The sequence below is a fragment of the Hydra vulgaris genome, chromosome 15, assembly GCF_038396675.1.
Source record: "Hydra vulgaris chromosome 15, alternate assembly HydraT2T_AEP".
Classification (NCBI taxonomy): Eukaryota; Metazoa; Cnidaria; class Hydrozoa; order Anthoathecata; family Hydridae; genus Hydra; species Hydra vulgaris.
In genome coordinates this window covers 20,497,501-20,511,441 of record NC_088934.1, presented here as the reverse complement: position 1 = coordinate 20,511,441, position 13,941 = coordinate 20,497,501, and the positions used below count along the sequence as shown (strand labels likewise).

General features: G+C 27.7%; 1 protein-coding gene across 3 annotated transcripts in view; it reads left to right on the top strand.

Annotated features, from left to right (window-relative positions):
* Positions 1–13,941, top strand: part of LOC136072065 (rotatin-like) — a 101,755-nt gene that overhangs the window by 51,893 nt on the left and 35,921 nt on the right. For all 3 annotated transcript variants that reach the window (XM_065820179.1, XM_065820178.1, XM_065820177.1), the window contains 3 exons: positions 7,935–8,475; positions 8,652–8,743; positions 8,832–9,088. In XM_065820179.1, coding sequence (XP_065676251.1) covers positions 7,935–8,475; positions 8,652–8,743; positions 8,832–9,088 — 890 coding nt within the window. The remainder of the gene's footprint in view (positions 1–7,934; positions 8,476–8,651; positions 8,744–8,831; positions 9,089–13,941) is intronic.

Sequence of the window (13,941 nt, the reverse complement as noted above, 5' to 3'; positions counted from 1 at the left end):
GCCATATTAATGTTGTTGTATTCTACAATATTAGATTTTTTATAACTCTTAGTAATATTATCGATATAAAGTTTTCATATGAAAGCTTATCAATTTTCAAGTTTTTGAGTTTTATCTGCAAAAATGATTTTCTAAAGATTTTATTTTTAGTGATGATTTAATTGCAAAGTTGTAATGGATAGTGGTAGAAGAGATATTTTTAAATGTATTTAATAAATCATACTCATAATTTACAAGATAGGGGTATTGCAGTGGACATTTTCTTGTTTCAAGATGAAAATGGCAAACAAGTTCTTGGTTGGGGTTTTTATTGCACATCAAATCTTTTAATTGTTCTTTTAAAAGTTTTTAAAAAAATTTGAAACAGATTGGCAATTTTTTGCTGACCTCAAACACTTTTAGATTGGCACTTTTAGATTGCTGACCCTAATTCTGAGGGTTATATATATATATATATATATAATATATATATATATATATATATATATATATATATATATATATATATATATATATATATATATATATATATATATATATATATATATATATATATATATATATATTAAACAATTTTAAAATGTATTCTACAAAATAGAGTGCTCAATGTACTTAAAAGAACAGAGCAATTATAAATTAGTAGAAAATCACTTAATAAAAATTTTTCTCATTTTACATTATGTTTCATCAATAAAGACTCATCAGAAATGAATGATCTAATTAATAAAGCTTCAATTTATACCAAAAATTAAATTACAGGAAGTCGCAAATGTCTTAACTACTGTAAATTTTCACACATTTGTGGAATTTGCTGACACTGTTATAAAAAGAATTCTTTAGAAATGATTTACTTATGCTTTTTTAGAAAAATATTTTTAAAAAAGGGGACTTAATGTAGCTATTATTTGAGCTCATTTATTTTTATAGTTTTTTAGGAGAAACTTATTTTCGTGCCTGCATATAGAAATTAATTCCGATTTTTTGTTTAATAAACATTCTTGGTTTGCATGTGTAATTATTTCAATATAAATTTCAATATAATATTTCAATTCAGTATAAAATCATCATTATTTTTACCGTTTAATTCCCATATTTTGACAGCATGGTGTCTTTTGAATACTTTTTATTTTTAAAAGATTGCTTATGATTGGCAAAATGTTTTTTTCATTCACCCTCTGTTATGCCAATATATTGTTTATCAGGTACATTCTATATATATATATATATATATATATATATATATATATATATATATATATATATATATATATATATATATATATATATATATATATATTTATATATATATATATATATATATATATATATATATATATATATATATATATATATATGTATGTATTTTCATCTATATGTATTTATAAACATAATGTGAATTTCAATCCAAGATAGAATATTAATTTCATTTCGCTGGGTTAAACATTTAAGCAGCCTTGGCCATAACCTCCACCCATGCTATGGTTTATCAAACCCTGCCCCGGTCAAATATTAGCCCTGGTTGCTTACTAGACACAATGTGAAAAAAAGTGTTTTTTTATAAGCATATTTTCCAATGGAATTTTCTCCAAAGTTTCACTTTTCAGTTTTCAGCGAATGTTTTTGGCTTAACCTCTCAGACTGCAAGTTTCATGATTTAAATATGGTTTTGACTAAAATGAGCCGCTTGCAGCTCATTTTGATAAAAGGCACTTAGCTTTCTCAGCCCAGTCAATTTGGATTACCTTTCACAATCAGTATTAATTGAAACTTTCTTCAATTTATTAAAATTGTTAATTTGTTTCTCTTTACAAATGCCTGTTTAACAAATTTATCACTTATCACTGATATGTGCTGTATAAGTTCTGTTACAGTAGAATTTTTTGATGTTTGCATATGTTTTAGTTTTAGGTTTTCTCCACTCACCCCAGGATACTTCGAAGTCAAGCGTATCAACAGTTTACAAGTGTTTTTCAAACTGTTTTATACATTTGCATGCAGTGCATTTGCTATATGCGCAATCATATGTTCAAGACTCACAAACAATTTTTTTTATCATTTCAGGTCCAACTTTGATCGAAGACACTTGAATCAATTTTGTTAATGTATCCAAGGCAAATAACATATTTTCATGTAAACTACAAACACAAACATTATGCAGAAATTTTGTTATAGATTTCACATTGCGTGGACACAGCTCACAAAATTTGTTCAGTCCAATTTTGATGTGCTGATGTTTTTCCTTGAATAACTGGAAAGGTTCTTCCAGCGTGTGATAGTTTTCCATCAGGCAATTAAATCTGTTTGAAATCTTTTCTGTTGGGTGATTTTTGGGAAATTTCTTCTAAAAGTTTACATCTGATAAAACATCACTTTGAGAAAGTCCACATAGCTTTGAACATTCTGGACCTGAATTTTCTTTACAAGCTGAACTATTTAAAAGAATAAAAAGAACTCTTACTTCTTTTCTTTTGCATATAGTAGTGCTTCAAAAACTTTTTTCAATGTATTTCCTTTTTTGTTGAACGTTTTTTAAAGATAAGTTCAGTCTTTTCGATTGATTTATAAGTTTTCTTTTTAGACCACAACTTTTTACAACTCTTTGTTTTGCTTTAGCAGAATAAGCTGCTTTTTAATTTGAAACGGCTCTCACTTTTTCTTGATATCTCTTAGATCTTTCTCTGGACATTTTTTTTAATCAGGACTTGGAGACACATTGTAAGCTTGGTATTCTGCAGAATGTTTTTTTTTTTTTTTTTTTTTTCTAATTTGGATTCCATTTCTTAAAAATATGTACTATGAAAACACAAACAATAATCCAATATTTCAAAAATATTTTCTGATAATACTTTGCGATATAAAGCATTACTTAATCTAAATCAAAATTTGAATTTTAATATTCAATTTCGACTTCCTTGATTTATTCTTACGCTATTTTATTAAACGCTAATTATCCCCTTGATGGTTTTAATGACAAAACAAACTTGAAATTATAATTATAAGTTAATATAATGTTTTTTAAATATTTTTTTTTCCAGACCAAAAGCAAAGTTACTCTTTATTGCAGGGTTTCTAAAAAAATCTACTTATTTCTTATTGATAATAAATTTTTTATATCTGTAAGTCAAGTGGTGCAAACTAGTTTTTGCGCTCATATTATTTATTGTTGCCTTTTAGAAATATATTTCAATATATTGAAGAATATATGACTAAAGATAGTACTTAAGTATTATCTTCAATCATAATGTCCTATAAGAAAAGTGCTTTTATCAGTAAAAGAAACGAGATGATCTGGTTGGAGAATCTTGTATGATTTTATGAGTCACATAGAAAAAAAGAACTGTTCCAGGTCGAATATACAACTGGGAAGGCTGCTAGTTCAAAAACTATCCATCCATCTAAAAGAAGAAAAATGTACTTAAAGTCAGCAGCAACAACGTCAACTTTCGAATCCGAGTCTAAGGCATAATATCAAGTCTGAAGATTCAGTAGAACAGTTCACAAGTACCAGCAGGTTGCTACTTAGTTGGTTAATAACTTCAAAGTTATTAACCAACTAAGTAGCAACTATTTATTGACAGTATCTCAAGATGGGATTATATTCAGATCAACTATTAAAGAAGCTGTTAAACTTAAAGAAGAAATGAAGAAAACGCTATATTTAGAAAGCTAAATATAGTATTTTCTTCATTTGGTTATTGCACTTTGATGATAAACGTATTTGTAACCAAGAATATCAAGTGTTGGAATTGAAGAAAAAGCAAAGAAAAGTTAAGTTACAAGCACTAGATCTGCAAAACGAAAAAGCAGATACTCTTATTCAAGGTATAATTTATGGAAGAGTATAAAAATGATTTTACAAACACTATGAATATAAACACTGGAAGAAGGAATGGGATTGTCAGTCAGTTATAAAGACAGTTCACTGAGAAGGTACTGGAAGAACCACAATTCATTGGTTGTCAACATCATGTTTGAGTCATCTTGATCGAGTCTCTTGCATAGTAATGAATGAAGAACTCAGAAGAAATAATATGTTGCCCCAGTTTAAAAAACAGATTTAAATTTTATAATATTTTATAATTTTATAATATAGCAACATTTTTTTTTATACAATGATTTGATTTAAAACAGTTTAATAATATTTCAATTCTACCTCAGTAGTTCTCTCATTATGCCACCATAATCACATGAAAATTCTGTTTTAACTTGTATCGTTTTCCTTCTTTAGTGGTTTCATCCACTTTAATATATCATAATATCATAGTTAAATGAATATCATAATAGCATATAAACTTGTAAAGAAATGTAAATTAAAAGTATTATAAGAAGTAACAAACAAGCAATTAACAATTAAAATAGAAAAATAGTAGTATAATTTGGATTAGGAATATAGTTTTTTTATTGATTAATTAAAAAGATAAAATTTATTTATTGAGTGTTATTTATCAACTTAGATAAACTAATTAGATATACAATCAATTAATTGTTTAGTCTTTAAAGTTCTAGAAATTTTAGTAGTTAAAAACTCACACCAGAGTTATAGAATCTAATTGTGAATTTTTGTACTATGTCATAAATATTGAATATCCGTTTATCCTGGAACTTGTAAAGAACTACAATCAGCTCAGGAAGAATTTTAAGAATGGTAAATGAGTGATTACTGGAACAGCATGATTTCATGATGATATGAAATATCTATTTAACACCAGTATTCCACATTTTGTAAGAATCTGCAGTATTTCTTTGAGTGAAGTTTCAAAAAATACCTAAATTAAGTAATATAAGAATTTCTTAGCAATACTAGCTCTGTTAGCATTTATTCTTTTAGCAGATTCATCTTTTGCAGGTATGCACACCATTGGTTTACTGACAATGCAGATGATTAACGGAAGCTATGTAGCAGCTTGCACAGTCACGAAAAAGCATTAAACTTAGTGAAAAAGTATTAAACTCAGTGAAAAATTTTTGAAATCAGGAACCATTGAGGCTGGAAATTCCCAGAACAAATCAGTTTGCAGAACAAGCAATCAAGTGTCTTCAAAATCTTTTTCATTGACATTATTTAATTTTCAGCAAGAAAATCAAATAATGTTTTTACCATTACTTTTGTACGAATATTCATAGATTTATGACCCAGAAACATGGGTTCACAAAAAAGTCATAACCCTATATATATATATATATATATATATATATATATATATATATATATATATATATATATATATATATATATATATATATACACAGGGGCTATTCTAAGAAAAAAATTTAGGTTCCCCCTCCTGAAAAAATTTAGCGGAAATATTGCAAAAATCTGTGTTTTTTTGCAAAAATAACAATACTTGCCATAAAAAAAATTAAAAAAAAAGTCCTCAATTTTTAATTTGGGTGGCGCCCGAATACGGTCAATGCTGTTGAAAATGGTCTAGAATAGCCCCTGATATATATATATATATACATATATATATATACATATATATATATATATATATATATATACATATATATATATATATATATATATATATATATATATATATATATATATATATACATACATATATATATATATATATATATATATATATATATATATATATATATATATATATATATATATATACATATATATATATATATACATATATATATATATACATATATATATATATATACATATATATATATATATATATATATACATACTATCTACATATATATATATACTATCTACGAGTCTTTTTAATAAGTCATAGGTAAAGCATTCCAACCAGCGAGAAGAATTTGGAACAGTTCATCTTCATTTTTTGCCTGATAATTTTGCAATTTTCTATTCAATATAGACCAAAGATTTTCTATTGGATTTAAATCAGGAGACTGTGCTGACCAAGACATAACTGGTATCAATTTCGATTCCAGATATTTTTTATTCAACCGTGCTGTATGTTTGGGATCGTTATCTTGTTGAAAGATGTAGTCATTAGGGAAAAGTTCTTCTATACTTGGTCAAAGTTGAAAGACTAAGATTTTGTGGTACAAATGCTGGTCCATGGTACCCTCCATCCGGTAAAGCTTCCCAACTTTGTGTGCACTAAAACAACCCCAAACATTAATCTTTTTGTCATGTTTAATGGTTGCCTTGCATGTTTGGGGATGAACTTTTCCCAAATTAATTTCCAGCAGTGAAATCGACTATTATGAAACAACACAAAAGGAGACTCATCGCTCCAAATAACTTTAGCCCATTGCTCACATGTCCAATCTTTGTGCTCAATGCACCACTCTAATCTTTTTTTGCAATTGATTTCACTAACAAAAAGTTTTTTTATTTGCTTTTTAGCAAAAAACTCCCCTGATGCTTTTATTCAACGAGATATTGTCCATTTTGAGATATTAGTAAGGTTCAATTCTAGTTTTATCTCAGAACAAATGATTTTACGATTTTTTGACGGCATTAAGAATATAGCAATCTTCCTTTTTTGATGTTTTAGGCTTTCTCCCAGATCCACTCACTTGTCAGGTAAAAATTGATATCTATCGGCCATTTTGTGCAACATATATTTTATGTGCATTTATTTTCTAATCATTTTAGTTGTTTTAAAATTATTAATGAATTCCGTATTGTATATAAACTATATTTTATTAACTTTTTATTTTTAATACAAAACAAAATAAAAGTTGAACACACGGCTACATTGATAAAAAATGTCATTTTTTATCAATGTAGCCGTTAATTCATTTTTTAAAAGACGCCAAAAATCACATTTTTTTGAATTAAGTAGTTTAGATTAAAATGTTGAAATTAGTTATTAATATAAAATTTATAGTCTAGTATTTTTTTTATTTTTTGTCTGATGGTTTTTAAAAATTTCAAACAAATATTTTAGCTTTTAAAACCCCTTTTAAATTTATTTTATAAAAATTTTAACGTAATAGTTATTTTAATGTCTATAGAAACCAGTACTTTTTATTAAACATTAAAAAGTGTTTACAAAATTAATCCTAGAAAAAGTTTGAAAAGATTTATAAAAAATTACATATTTATATAAATGTAATTATGTATAATATTCTTTGATAATTTAGATAAAATGGGTTTATTGTAAACATTATAATTAATTTGTTACTTAATTTATTAAAGTAATAAGTAAACTTAATAATTAATGTATTTAATATATTTACATAGTAATTTATGTATTTAATAAATTTGTATTTTTGTTAAACATTTTTATTACATATTTAATTATGTATTTACTAATTACATAATTTATGTATTTAATATAGTTACATAATAATTCATATATTTAATGATTTACAAAGCATTAGATCTTAGATTTATTCTTTTTCTTTAAGATTTTCTTTTTGTTGGGTAATTTATCTTGCAAATTTTATTTTTATTTTCATCGCATTTTGAAATGCCTAGAGTTGCCAAAATAAATTGCATGGTCAAGTTGTAAAAACAAAATATTTTATGCGTGGCCAGGAATGGCGTTCGATCGCTCTTCTTTAATTTTTATCGGACATCTCTTTATTGTATATATGTATATATATATATATTTTATATATGTATATATATATACTTATATATTGTATATATGTATATATATATACATATATTGCATATATGTAAATGTGTGTGTATATATATATATATATATATATATATATATATATATATATATATATATATATATATATATATATATATATATATATATATGTATATATATATGCATATATATATATATATATATATATATATATATATATATATATATATTATATATATATATATATATATATATATAACATTAAAAGAACATTTACTTCAGCAATCTGTATCATGCATATATGTGTATATATGTCATGTACATATGAATATAGGTAGACATATATACAGACATATTTTATTTAGTTTTTTTATGCTTTTATAGATATCAGCACTTGCAACTTGTGTCCTTTACACCATTTTATCCAGCTCTCTCTGCATGTCTGTAAAAATGTTTAAAAAATTAATTGAAATAATCTCACATTTTTTTGTTTATTTACAAGCAAAACTTAATACCGCTGATAAAGCTATTACTAAACTTATTCTTTCATTATTCAATCAGCAGAAAGGAATAATCAACATTTTTGGAGAAAGATCCTTTTTGTTAAAAAAAGATTGTGTCAAGGGTGCATTGAGAATAATGTTTTTGAATTCATTGAAAATGAGAAGAAAAGGATTCTTACTGATGATCGATTACTTGAAAGAATTTTCAAAAGAACTTTCTATTCAATTAAATATTTCTGTGAACGTTTCCCAAGAAAACATGTTTGTATTTGAGGCCCAGGACTGCTTGTTTCTAAATCATAATCAGTATAAAAATATTACCTCTGTTGATATTTTGAGGTTGTGGGAAATATTTTCTGTTGAGACGGTTGCAGATGACATTAGGTATTCTGCTGCTGAGCAATTAGCAATCATGCTGGAAGGTAAAACCTTTTTTTTTCATTAGATTAATTATGCTAATAAGTTTTTTTTTTTTATTTCAGCATTAAACTAAACAATGTTCAGTTAATTTTGTAAATATTTAATGTTACAAAGCATTTTAAGTTACAATGTGTTACTATGTTATCGTAAGCTACTATGACATCTTCCTCTTGTTTAGACCACACTCTACATGAATCTATTGTACCAAAAAATGCTTGCATATTCATTGTAGATGAGATTCAAAAATGTTTGTACAACAAAAATGAAAATGTAACAACATTTACTTTTTTTGTATTTTTATAATGTTGTTAACTGATTCAAAGAAAATATGTTTTAAAATTGTTTCTGTTTCATTTAGCCTGTGCCAGAAAAGCATGTTGCTTCATTGTTTCGTATCCTCCGCAATTTTATTGCAGCAAGTAAAACTATTCGACATAATTTATCATCTGAACTCCACATCTATTTTTATCTCTTTCATTATGCAACCTTGTCTGAAAAAAACAAAAACATCCAATTTGAAATATCATTTGTGCTTATGTATCTCTTATTTGAAGAAATATTGCCACCCAATAATGTGTCAGAAAAAACTATGCTTTCTGAGTGTATTGCTAAAAAGTAAACATTTTTGTTTTTCCTCCTTTTTTTATTCCCGTGAGTATTTTAAAGGTATATTAAATTATAAGATATAATAAAAAGTTGGTATAATAAAAAGTTTAACAAGAAGTTGCGTTTGAAATGGATTTAAAAATTTTTTTTTTGATGCATTTTATAAAATCAAACTTAGAAATAAAAATATAATTATAATATTAAACAATAATAAAATTATTGATAAATACTCTATATGTGCTATTTTAAAAAAAATATTAAAAATATTCCAAAAATTTAGGCCTAATATGGCGAGCCTCTATAATAATATGATAAATCTATCAAATTATATGAATCAAATTATAAGAATCAAATTATATGAATCACACCAGAAAATAATATTATGACAAGCTTTTGTGCATACAACACATAATATTTCCAATACATAATAGTCACATATTTATCAATGTGCGTTAATATAACATAATAGTCCAGCTGTTCAGAAATAGACAAAAACAAGCTTATATTAGCTTCAACACCTGTTAGCATTAGATGTGGAATTAGCATTCGCTCACAAACAATGTTTTATATCTAAAAGCTCAATAGCTAAAAGCTATTGAGCTTCTTGATATAAAACAGAACATATTCTAAAAAGGAAGAATTTGATTTCGCTCTAGGACAGTAAGTTGATAAAAGAAATAACGGAAAATATAAAAGTTACAATTAAGAAGGTGAGGGTTGCTATATCTGCTACCAGTCTTGAATTCACTACAAAAGATGATTGTCTACTTGGAACTAAAATTTAAGGAAAAGATTAAGCAATTATTATTCAAAACACTTTAAAGTATTTTGAATTAGAGGGTTATATAATTAGAATCTGTGCTGATACTGCATCAAGTAAGATGGTAGACTAAATAGAACTATAATAGTAATTAGTAAAATTCTTAATAAGTTTGTTTTGGTTTATTGGTTGTCAATTTTCGTCAACATTTTAGCGTTAGCAGCAAAAAATTATGTGAAATATTAGAGAATAAAATTTTTCATAGAAATAATAGTAATCACCTAGGAAAATATTTTGTTTTTTATTTTTATGTATATATATAAATATATATATATATATATATATATATATATATATATATATATATATATATATATATATATATATATATATAAATATATATATATGTATATATATATATATATCTATATATATATATATATATATAATATATATATATATATATATATATATATATATATATATATATATATATATATATATCAATCAAAAAAGAAAAGTATTTCAATATTTATTTAAATAGGGTTCATTAACTAATTTAATATATATTTAAAATAATTATTTTTTTTTTTTTTAACATCTTTACTTCCAACAAAACTGCAAGCAACCACTATTAGAGTTGGAAGTTACTGGAAGAGAAAAGATAAAGATTGTAGAGCAAGATAAAGATTGACAGACAACTTAAAAGATTGCAAATTATATGAATCAGGAAAGCAAGATGAAGGAAGCGAATTCCAAAGAACTGATGTTTGAGGGAAAAAAATTGGACAAATAAGAATTTTAGGAGCCTTTAGGAACAGTCAAAGTAAAAGGATGAGACTTAATTGAATGATGAGTAACACGAGAATGAATTTTAGTAGATGGCACAAGAGACATTAGCACTTTAGAGCAGTGTCCATTATAGTATTTGTAGAAAAGGGAAAGAGAAGCAACATTATGACAATGTAATATGGTTGGAGGTTGGCTGAAAAAGCAGGTCCAACTATGTTTACAATGCGTTTTTGCACCTTTTCTAAAAGAGAAAGAGCATCATTAGAAGATCCACCCCAGATATAGCAACAGTGTTCCATTCAAGGCCGGATTTGAGATTTATAAAGATAGAGAATAGAATCCAGAGTAAGAAAGTATCGAGCTCGATAAAGAGATTAGCACCTTAGCAGAATTTTGGAATCGATTTGGTATATGGTTTCTAAGAAAGATTGGAAGGAAGAGTTAATCCTAGAAGATAAAGGGTTGATGACTCCTCAAGTACATTACAATTTATAAATAAAGGAAGATCTAAATTATTGCGATAATGATTGGCTGAAAAAAATTGGCTTTTATCTAAAATAAAGTTCACCAGCTTCCGTGAGCCCCATGCTGAAGCAGTGAGATCCTTTTCAAGCTCAGATGCCCTCTCCAAGCAATCAGAGAGTGTTTGCTTCTTATCATGACAAGAATAAATGGTAGTATCATCAGCGAACAATGTCACCTTCGATGTGAGAATATTTGGAAAATTGTTAATATATTAAAAAGAGTATAGAGCCAAGGATTGAACCTTGAGGAACCCCTGAAGTTACAGGATATGAAGAAGAGTGCTGTCATTCGAGGACAACTTTTATACTACGATTGGAAAGAAAGGATTCAATAAGCTTAAAGATGTTACCAGATACACCGTAAGAAGAAAGCTTATGGAGAAGACCAGCATGCCAAACTTTATCAAGAGCTTTTGAAATGTCAAGAGCGATGGCCTTAACCTCTCCACCTTTATCTAATGCACGATAAAACCTATCAGTTATTACTGTTAGCAAATCAGCTGTAGAAAAAAAAGATCAAAATCCATATTGATGATCAAAAAGTAAGTTATTAGATTCAAGATGAGAGATTAAGTGTTTGTTAATTAAAGATTCTAAAACCTTACTTATAATAGGAAGAAGACTAATGGGACGGTAGTTAGACAAATCAGATAGCTCTCTAGAATTTTTGAAAATAGGGATAACAGATGCCGCTTTCCAGCAGGCTGGAAAACAACACTCTGATAAGCACCTGTTAAATAGTTTTAAAAGTATAGATGACAGCTCCGAACACTTCTGCAAGACTATAACAGTTATGTTGTCTGGACCACAAGCTGTTGAAGAGTTTAAGCAGGAAATCACTTTAGATACAGAAGCTGGAGTGGTACAAATGTCAAGCAATGGATCAACCTGTTTGGCGGCTAAATCAGGTAGAACGCAACTAGTGGAATCAAGAGATAATATTGATGAAAAATTCTTTGCATACAATTCAGCTTTGTCTTTAGATGAGGTGACAAAGTCTGAGCCATACAAGAGAAATGGAATAACAGATTTGCCCTTATTGATACTATTAAAGATTCTCCAGAAGTCATGAGAGCTTAATTTTTGAAATACAAGATTTCATGACCTGAGAATAGCGGGCTTTGGCGTTAGACAAAACTTTTTTTCAATGGTTTCTCGCAGTATTAAACAGACATCTCTTTTCTGAAGAGTTGTTCTTCTGATAGATATAAAAGTAACGGTTTTGATTGGAAATTGCAGCAGCACAATGTAAGGAAAATCATGAAAAAGAGTGAAGCTTGACCTGGAATCATCAAGAGAGAATAAAAGATACCATGTCAGCCTAAATCCTCAAAGTTATGTAAGAAGCACATTTGTCAGCAGGAAGAAAATAGATTTCTACCCAAGGGCCACCACAAAGAAAATAATGGAAAGAGTCCTAATCAGCTTTAAGGTAGTTGTAAGAGGTATGATGATAGAGGGATTCAAATGAAGAAGAAGAATGAGATAATAGTTTTAAAGAGATGCAGAGTCACTGACACTAGAGCCAAGCCATTCAGTGTAATGTACATTAAAGTCACCAACAACAACAATATTGGCTGATGGATAAAGAGAGGGCTGGGTTAATTTGATCAGAAATAACATTGAAAAGAGTGCAGTCTTGAGATGAAGGAGAGCGATATAGAACAAAGAGAAAGTGGTGCTAAACAAAAGCACATAAAAAAATAGTCTGTGGATTCAAACCTAGTTTCCTGACAAATGGGTGAATGTAAATGTACAAATGTAAATGCCCAGGCCAACCATGTGACTATTGGAGTCTTTACAAATTAAAGGAAGATAACCATCAACACTATTATAACAGGATGAGACAGCTGAATTCAAATCAGTGTCACAAAGAGCAAGTAGGTCTGGTAAACTTTGCAAATGATAAGACTCAGCAGAAGAAAAGTTACTTTGAAGACCACAAATATTAGTGAACGATAGGTTTAGGGAACTTGGTGATGGCGATAGTTTTTTGTTTTTTATAGTTTTTGGTACTTTAGTCATTTTTTTAATTTGTTAAAGAACTTAACTCAAAGCATAGACATTGCTCAGTACACTGTTTAATAGCCTCATTACTATTAATAAACCCTTAACCAAAGGGCTCCAAATTTATAAAATATTAATAAACCCTATAACAAAGGGCTTGAAATGTGGCCTTAACAATGCACACCAAAAGTACAAACAGTGACACCATCCATGCGCAACATGGCACTGTTAATACTTTGATATTTTTGAGCTGTTGATGTAATTAGCCTTTCTGAGAGCTACAACAGATTTTGGGAAACCTGACTACCAGCTGGCTTCAGAACCATAAAACTAAGTTTTAGAGTTGTACCCTCATTAGGAGATAATAGAATGAGTTGCCTCGTCATAAAAACAGAGACACAAGCAAAACCCATGCATTGAGTCAAGAAGATATAGCATTCAACATCCTAAACTGGAAAAAATGTATTAAAAATACATCTGCTCCAGCCTAATAGATGAACAGATTCTATCTGTTGACCAGCCTCGCACGGCTGGTCAACAGATAGAATCTGCTTACCCCTTAAGTCTTAGCAGGCCTTCTACAAGGCATTAGCTGGATGCATTTAACATCTGCCCAAGATGAGTATTGTTATCGAGACGCCAATTCTAGCCTTTACGCAACCAAGAGCCCAAAAGCAGGGGGTGTTTCATGTCAAAGTTGGCTTCTCCTCGCCTTTGCCTTACAAAGAATATCTTACAAGGCAGCAGGACATAAAGCAGATTGTACTGGGTTACATGTT